The following is a 9,331-nucleotide window of genomic DNA, read 5'->3' as shown; positions in this document are numbered from 1 at the left end:
CTACTACTACTACTACTACTACTACTACTACTACTACTACTACTACTACTACTTTTTAAAAGATTACTGTTCAATATATTATTATTATAGTCCTCTCGACACTGGTGTGCAGTCTTTCTCACTTTGCAATAGTTCCCAGTATTCTATTTTATTTTATTTGTTCGTTTTCTCTTTGTCTGTCGCAAGTTCAGGGAAATCTAATTCCCTTTGAATTCGAATTAAACATTTATTACATCTCTCACGACTGTCAGTATAATTACTTCATGATGATACATATTTCTAAATTTAAAAAACAGCTTTTCAAAAAGTGTTCAGTGAAATCTATGACAGATTCAACCTCATCCTTACGACGACACCATCCCTCCCCATCTCCGCAGAGGTGGTGACGAAGCAAAATATTCATGGGTGTTACTGAAAATAAATTGCAACTTCGATTTAATTAGAAAGAAAATAGGAGTAAGGCAGTTAATATCTTGGACTTTCTCTGAAGGCGACGGGTTGGTATATGTTACACATTTAAAATTTGCATAAAACAAACAAGAATACAGTGTCCTGTGCATTTTAAAACGATTATCCATTTCGCTGTGTGAACAAGAAATCTGAGTATAAACAACAACAGTAACAACAACAACAACAACAACAACAACAACAACAATGATAACGGGTCAATCCGTAGGGCAATACGCAGATTGCAAAAGATACAAATATTACGTTCGTGGTAATCAAGAAGTGAGACAAATAAATTGGTATCTGTATAGTTCAACATCATAACAAATTTGAGTCATGTGCAACAAAAAGAATGTTAATAGCAATACTATTTTACATAATGTACAGGAAACACCCTCTTTGAGTGGATTGTGCAGACATTTAAGTGTACAGAGAAAACAGCAAGATGGCCACAGTTCTTGAAAAGCAACGAACTTAGCGGTTGCCCTTGCATATTACCAAACTCTGGACCCAGGCAAAACGGTTGACTTAAATTAAGACGTCAATGTCAGGTCCAATATTTAAAAAAAATAATGGCATTGAAATTATTTGCATTTGTAAGTATAATGTGCCTTCAATTTACAAATTATGATAATATAATAAATACACACAAATGTTTAAAGAAAATAGCATTGAACCGTTTTTTAATTAGCCTTATTCATGTACTCTTGATTTCTTCAAATGTTCACCAATTATGGTCCAAATTTTGTTACCATAGTTTTACACGTCGTCAAAGAGCAACTCCCTTATCCCTGACCTGTTCATTAAGCATGTGACAAACGTGAGGATCCTAATATCAGACGAGAGAATAATTCCATAATGATAAAGTCAATTAAGAACGGAATACAAAGAAATTACCCAGAAAATAGTTTTCATTTGTGTGACAAAACATTTCGAAGATTCAAATTCCTAATTTCAAATACAGCAGTTAAAAGTATAATTAATGTATCCGAGCCAAAATACATGTCCTGCATGTCCAGTGTGCAAATAAAAGCTGCTAGAAAGAAAATCGGCTGCTAAGACTACCAAGTATTAAAGGTCGACACATTTTGAAGATGCCAAAATGTACGCGAACAAACATCTTTTAGACCAAGTATTTTGACCCTGCAGTAAACACGTTGTTCCATTAGGACACCTGTTGATTGTTTGCTTTTTTAAAATTCTGCCCTTTTCTGCTGATTCTATTTTGACTTTGTTTACTCTGTGTAGAAAAGTTGCTAAAAGCGTCGTGTTTCTCTCTATGGCTTGCTGGCGTTTCTAACAAAACATAATATTTATCTGCAACGAAGACCAGCTTGCTGTTGTTTCTGGTGCCCAAACCATGCTAAGTAAGCAAATTCTATTATTTGTGCTTCTTATACCGGTGACACTTCCTAATTACTCTCTGGGGACGAGAGCGCGGAGCTGGCGATCACTATCCACAGCTCCCAAGTGTCCACCACAGAATTAAAGGAAACCAGAAACAATACAACAGACAAGACAGACTCCATAACGATGCAGGGTTGTTGTTTTTTTCTTCTCTACAACCAGGATCGTGGATTCTGTACACAGGTGGTCACAACAAGAAACTTCCACCATCCGGACCAAACAAAGGCTTTCATATCTTGCGTGTTGCAGCATTGTTCTTCAAACTAAAGTTTATGCATGATTCATGGAGTTTGTTTACAGCTACACAACTGAATAGTTTCTTGATGAAAGCACCAAGGCTAGACCACAGAGATGACGTGCTGCACTATAGGGCTACTGGAACCGTGACCTCCAAAAATATCATATTGGTCGTAATATAAACGATCATCCAGACAGCTCAGGGCTGACTGTCATTTTGAGATTCATTTGCGAGCAAATCTGAGCACCGGAAACGCTTCCATATCCTCGCACAATAGGGTTGCCAAAACACTGCGTCATGTTGTTGCCAATCAAACTGAGATATATGCTCGTACAAAAATCTTCCGACCTTTTCAGAACTTAAGAAATGTTCAGTCACTTCTTCTCAAGACAATCGATTTGGACGAAGGGTCAATCTTGAATCTGGAAATGTCTAACCAAATTGCTCCCATCCTTGCTCTGAGGGCACGGCGGCGGGGATCGGGTTAAACATGTTTTGCCTGTGTACACCCATGGAGTACTGGTAGCTGGGGGAGGCTGACATCCCCGGGGCGCCCGGCGGGAGGTATGGCCCGGACATGTGGCTATAGGCGCTGGGGGCAGAGTCCACTCCATAGCGAGGGAGGGGAGGCTGGCTGGACGCATAGCTCGGGCTGTCGTACTTGGGGTCGCATCGGTATTGTGGCTGGTGAGACGGGGGCACATTGCTGACTTGCTGTTGCTGCTGCTGTTGTTGCTGTTGTTGTTGCTGCTGCTGCTGCTGCTGTTGTTGCTGCTGTTGTTGTTGTTGCTGTTGTTCGAGTTTGACTGAACATGGGTCGTCGCCTCGGTATTTACACTCTGAGGAGGTCGGGTTGAGGAAATTGTCTGTGGTCACGAGGTTCTGCGGAGAGGTCTGGGGTGGGGGCTGTTGCTGGGGTCCGCCTCGGTGGCTTACGCTGGAGGAGGAGGAGATGGTGGGGGATCTAGCTGGGGGTGCCGGCGGTTCCGACAGGTCGTAGGGCGCGGAGACCACAGAGGGCGCCATGCCGTGTCCTGCCCCGTGTGGTGGGGCCATGTAGGGCGGGAGACAGGACGCCGGGGTGGTCATGCGGTAGCCAGAGGCCCAAGCTGGGGAGGCAGAGGAAACGCTCGAGATGGGAGGGCCAAGGTAGCAGGGGGCGTTGTAGGGACCCACCTCGCTGTGGTGGCCGCCGTGGTGAGCCAGGGGATGGGGCATGCCGGGAAGGGGAAGGTACTGGTCAAGGTCTTGGTCATCAAACTGGTCAATGACTTCTGGACTCAAGTCCATGCGGCTGAAGTCTATCGGGTGGCCAGAAGGACCTGAAAAAGGATTACATCATGAAATTATTGTTTGGACTTTCACGAAACAATATGTTGCATTATCCTTGAGGGTGCAATATACTATGTTGACAATTTAAATGAATATTTGTTGGAAGGCTCACACAAACTTAAAGTTAAAGAAACTGCCTCAGCTGGAACGTCAAGTACATGTCGTAACGTACCAGTTCTCTTCAACATACATCAATGGAACCGGCTAGGGGCGAACTGATGTTGTTCAGATTCGCCTTCCAATTAAACAAAAGTTAATTTAAAAGTTAATTTTGCCCTTCCCCACTTTCACCCGTAGGCTATGATTGTTGTAATGCGCGAGCTGCTTTTTTTTTTTTTTTTTTTTTTTGGGGGGGGGGGGGATATTCGACTTTATATCTGTTTAATAGATCTAGCCCGGGTTACAGACTCGGTAATATAACATGCAAAGACAGTTTAAGGCCATAAAGGGCTTATTGTTACGCATTTTAACAACAAACTAAATTGTGTATAATCGTTAATGTAAACTAGACACGTAGTTTCATACAGAGTTTGGACGGAAATGGGAAAGATAAAATAGTGAGATATTGATCAAGATGTGGATGACATAAACTCCCATAATATATGATTGAAGTATGCTTTCCGCTGCTGGCAGTTAAAGTGAAAAACTGGGAACGGTAAAGGATTAAACTTTGTATGAAGTCCTGACAACTAGCAGATCGTTTGCTTTTGTCCCAGAGAATGCAATTAGTTGGACTGAATCAAGAAACAATGCCACATTAAAACAACAACACAAAAATACTCAAGTCAGCACAACACTGATCTCACTGAAACAACAGCCACATTTGCCACAACTACAGCATCAATATCCATAACAACAGAAAGAGCAATAAACGTAAAAAAAACGCTGTGTCAACTCACCCATGATGTAACCTCTCTGTCCCTTCCTGTCGTACATACACTTGAGACTGACCGCGTCGTGCTGATTGGGCGTCACCGGCGGGGTGGGCGGGCCGTTGGAGTTGCCTCCCTGCTGACTGGAGCACTCGCTGGAACAATCGTCGCTGGGGGAAGAACTGTCTCTAACCCCACCCCCTGACGATTTCATGGAGTGACCACCGGACGACGGGCCTGAGTGGTCAGATCCATGACCCCCGGGTCCTTTGGGCGGCTTGCGGCGTCTGGGCTGGTATTTGTAGTCGGGGTGGTCTTTCTTGTGCTGTACCCGCAGGCGCTCCGCCTCCTCCACAAACGGTTTCTTCTCGGCCTCATTCAGGAGTCTGCACATGGGACAAACAAACTATGGATGAGTATACAATACACATAACGGATAATTTGCAAGAAGGATATAGTCATTGCTCATGCCATATTCTTTGAAATCTTTCAAGAGAATGCACTTGGGAAAACAAACAATGGATGTGGGTGGTTGGCGGGTACTCTGGAGTGGTTTGCCCCTTCTTTCCTATCAAACATCTATCGTTCTTATTTCCTCTTCTTCGTTTTCATGTTTGTTACTCTCTTGTAACACCTCTATTCTTCTGGCGCTCATATGACCAAAAACTCTACTAAAACTAAACTTTAAAAAATGGATACGTATAGGCCTACCATAGTATTATATACATAACGGATTACTTGCAGGAAGGACGCAATCATTGTCCATGCCGTACTCTTTGAAGTAATTCAGCAGTCTGCACGTGGGGAAAACAACCTAGATAAGTTTGCCGAGTACGCAACGGATTACTTGCAGGAAGTATATTATCCTTATAATCAAGGTCCATACGGTACGTATTTTTTTTAATCATTAAAAACAAGTTAAAGTCTATAGATGAAATGCAAGCAACAATAAGTAACGATGATGCAAATGTAGCAGGTCACACGCAGGAAAGATTTCGCCAAAAATCTTTAAAACATTAAAACAAACAAGTTTGGAGAAAAAAAACCTACTCCGAATAACGCTATTGTGTTGAACCCAATACAGTAGTTTGTGGTTGGGTGTAATAATAAAGATAATAATAAAAATTATTATTATTATTATTATTTTTATTATTATTATTATTATTATATAATAATAATAATATAATAATAATAATAATAATAGTAATAATAATAATAATAATAATAATAATAATAATAATAATAATAATAATGTGGGGTTATGCGAAACACTACGAGTACGATCGCATTGACCTCACAAGGACAAAGGACGTCACTCTCCGCGAGAGTGACACAGTGAGTAAAAATCAAGACCGAGAGGCGAGCAGTTCAACTCACAACAACTCAAGAGGTAAGTCTTAGCTTTATTCAAGCGCTACTCCTACAATAATAATAATAATAATAATTTTCTAAAAAATTATAATCTAATTTCTTGAACTTTCGGAATGACCTCTTGAGATTGATCAGATCACATTACTAAACCGTCATCTGAAAGGAAAGGTTTTTTTTAAGGCTGGGTATTTGAGTATATGTATTTTGCCTTTATAACACAGCGCAGAAGATGTACGCATTCTATCATATTGGCTTGAACTTGAACGGGAAAGCTTATATGCTCGTCGTATGAACTAGAAAAATCAAACCAATGTGCCGAGACAGAGAATACTTGATACTTGGTGTACTAAAGGGTTCCGGGTTTTATTTTTTCTTAGTTCTTTCTTCTGTTTGTTTGGGGGGGGGGAGTTGTTGTTGTTTTTTTCTTCGGATTAACGAAAATTCAAGCACGCATAGACAACTAAAACAACTACAAAGGAATAAGAAAAATTACTTTAGATTTAAAGAAAGGTGGATTACAAAAACCACATGCATCAAGGGAGACAAATATAGTTTTATCTCTATTTAACCTCGCTTTAATGTCCGACTTTTACAGCTAGGCTGGCGAAAAGATCGGAGAAATCGTGTACGCTAATAGCTTGCTGCCAATAAACCGCCATTTTCCCATCCACAATGCTGGGTAAGAAATAAAAGACCCGGACTAGTCGTAGATCAGTTTCAGTTATGTTCACCTTACATTTTCACTCCTGTTTCGTTTACTTTTTTCTCTTTCTCTTTTAAGACGTCTCTCCCGCAAGTCTCCCGATGAATTCGCCAGTTCTGCCCCCGAACAATACCGCGCGACACAGGTAAAGTGTCGTGTGTTACGAAAGGAACGCGTAATAGACATAATTCTCTGATTTACTTCGCGGAGCCGGGAAACCCGATCGGCCGGGGACAGCGTGAACGGCGAGTCTTGAGGAAACGGGATACTCAGGAGGGAGAGAGTTATAGCGGCTCCCCTAAGGAGAAATGGGAGGGGCGGGGCTTAGCGTGAGTGCAACGAGACAGCGGTGAACGTGTTCAGAAATGTCCAAGTGTGTCGCTAAGCAGTGGGACAATTCCCAAGGAGTTCTGTCGCTTCCTCACTTTTGAACGTTCAGAAATAATCACTGCAACCGACAGTGACCTTAAATGAGGACTACTTATAATTGAAAATGCCACGTGCATATAAAAACAACTGTATTAATAGCTTTTACTCTGAAAGACTGAAAATATATTTGTGTCTCTACGGTTCTTATGCTTACAATAATATACGCCTCCTTCCCCCTTTCCGAAAAAAAAAAACAAACAAAGCAAAAATAAGGACAAACAAAGCAAAAATAAGGATAACAACAAAAACAAATACAAAACAAAATTCAAACAAAAACAAAAATCAAAACAAAATCAAAACAAACAAAACAACAAAAATATATACACAAAAATATATAAAACAAAACAATAGAAAGTTACAACGACGACTATAACAGAAAGTAGCAACAACAACAACAATAACAACAACAACAATCTAAATAACAGCAACAATAAGAACAACAACAACAAAAGATAATAATAATAATAATGACAATAATAATAATAATAATAATAATAATAATAATAATAATAATAATAATAATAATAATAATAATAATAATAATAATATAGAAACCCGTCCACTCCCATTACAAAACAACTTTAGTCGCTTGTATAGGCAATGGCATCAACTAATGGAATAGGAGGGTAATAATTTTGTCGTGTGTAAAACAACGCAAATCAACGGCGCAGTGTGATTAACACGACAAAACCGAAACATTTAACTCGTCAGTGACAGCAAATAAATCAACAATACACCCAACAAAGCTAAAAGAATGCTATTACATTTTGTTTTAGTAAGGGGTTTACGGCACTTGCAACCCAAAAAGGTCCTAATAAGTGCCGAAAAATAGATGTGTTACAAGAGAGTAACACACACAAAAAGAAGGAGGCGAGAATTAAATAAGGACGACAGATGTTTGATAGGAAAGAAGGAGCAAAACCACACCAGAGCACCCGCCAACCATCCAGTGTTATAACAGTGTGAACCTCTGTGTGCACTACGTGACCCTTTGGCATATGTCGTGACTCTCGGAACATTCTGAGGAGGAAAATCTTCTAAAGTGGCCTTGGGCACTTTCTTGTAGCCTCACGACCGCACTCCAGTTGAGAGTATGTACATTATAAGAAGGCCACATCCTCCTCCTTGAGATGTGGCTGGTTTTAACGTGAGTCAGAGATCAAGGATACCATGTCCATAAGCACTGGCCTGTTCGTGACATGGACACGTCCATAGGTCATTGAAAAACATGAAGCTACTATTACAGCTTATAGACAATACAATGTTCCTTTTCATTAACTCATTGAGGACGTCTCCTTTTTGGACAAACATTACCTCGTTATTCGTGTAGATTTTTCCATTCTGTTTTCTTTGTCTGAAACTTTAATAAGGCAGGCACAAACATGCATACCAGGAAATATTATGCAAATTCGCCTCTCTGATTAAAACTTGTGTATGAAGGCTCGAAATTTGAAGCAAAATTTTCTGTGGTCTGTTGCTGGTCGGACAAATATTATTGATTCCGCTTTGCCCTTAAAAAGTCAATTGGTTCCCAACTGTCAGTTTCATGGCGATATTTTCTAGATATTTATTCATAAAAGTTCACCTCACTCTGCTTTTTATTCTTTTTTTAAAAGGACATTATGTCTTTGAGTAATTATATTGTTTGTATTCTTGTTTGTTAAATAGAACACAAACCCTGTCAAAACACAACAAATAGTACGTTACTGAGCGAGCCGTACTAAAAAAACCCACCTAACTATTGCAGCTCTCTAAATAATTAATCTTTCATATTGAAAAAAAAAACAGCTACAAAGAAACATATAAGTATAAGGTAAAAAAAAATAGTAACCGAAGAAAAAAAACTATCAACAAAGAAACGTATAAGATTTTTTAAAAATAGTAACCAAAGAAAAAAAGAACAAGGAACGTGGGGAAAAAAACCACAACAAAAACAAGAAAACAAAATTTAAAAACACAATACTTCTACACTACATGTATTCTGTTGAACAGTCAAGGTCACCTCAAAGTGTTTTCATTTCTCCATTCCTGTTCTAGATGATTGGTCGAATTCCTTGGCTAACAAAGTCATCTTTCGTGGGGTGTTTCAAAGCTGGAAATTAATATCGCACTAGTTGCTCGGCTCTCTCTTTCTATTTCGAACGAATTTATGTTCCGTTTAACTTTATTTGTTTTGTTTGTTCTCTATATTATCATTCTTTCTCTTTTCTTTGGTGCACTTTTTTTTTCTCAATCCAATCGTTTGTTTCAATTTTTGTTTGTCCACTGTTTCTTTCTTTCTTTTTTTTTTAGAACAAATCCTAAATTATTCCTTAAATTCACATTATATCGAGGGATACTTTTCCTTTTGTTAGTTAGCTTTCTTGTTACTGTTGCTGTTGTTGTTTTTTGTTGTTTTTTCCTAAGTTATACGTGACTAAATGTTGTCACTCATTTATTTTTCTTTAATCTAAAAAAAAATAAATGATTTTCCTTTTTTTCTCGCAGATAGGGTGTAAAAAAAACTCAGATGAGAGAACACGCGCGCGCGCG

At 39.3% G+C, this 9,331-nt stretch overlaps 1 protein-coding gene across 1 annotated transcript in view; it reads right to left on the bottom strand.

Moving 5' to 3' along the window:
* Window positions 1–171: 171 nt before the first annotated feature.
* The window catches only part of LOC101847270 (transcription factor Sox-10), a 42,736-nt gene continuing 33,576 nt past the window's right edge, over window positions 172–9,331 (bottom strand). The window contains exons 3-4 of the mRNA XM_005102043.2: window positions 4,324–4,682; window positions 172–3,414 (exon numbers count right to left, since the gene is read on the bottom strand). Of these exons, the coding sequence (XP_005102100.1) occupies window positions 2,525–3,414; window positions 4,324–4,682 (1,249 nt within the window). The 3' untranslated portion in view covers window positions 172–2,524. The remainder of the gene's footprint in view (window positions 3,415–4,323; window positions 4,683–9,331) is intronic.

The sequence above is a fragment of the Aplysia californica genome, unplaced genomic scaffold, assembly GCF_000002075.1.
Source record: "Aplysia californica isolate F4 #8 unplaced genomic scaffold, AplCal3.0 scaffold00309, whole genome shotgun sequence".
In the NCBI taxonomy this organism is placed as follows: domain Eukaryota; kingdom Metazoa; phylum Mollusca; class Gastropoda; order Aplysiida; family Aplysiidae; genus Aplysia; species Aplysia californica.
The sequence above is the reverse complement of the archived record's forward strand: the minus strand, read 5'-3'. Positions and strand labels throughout refer to the sequence as shown.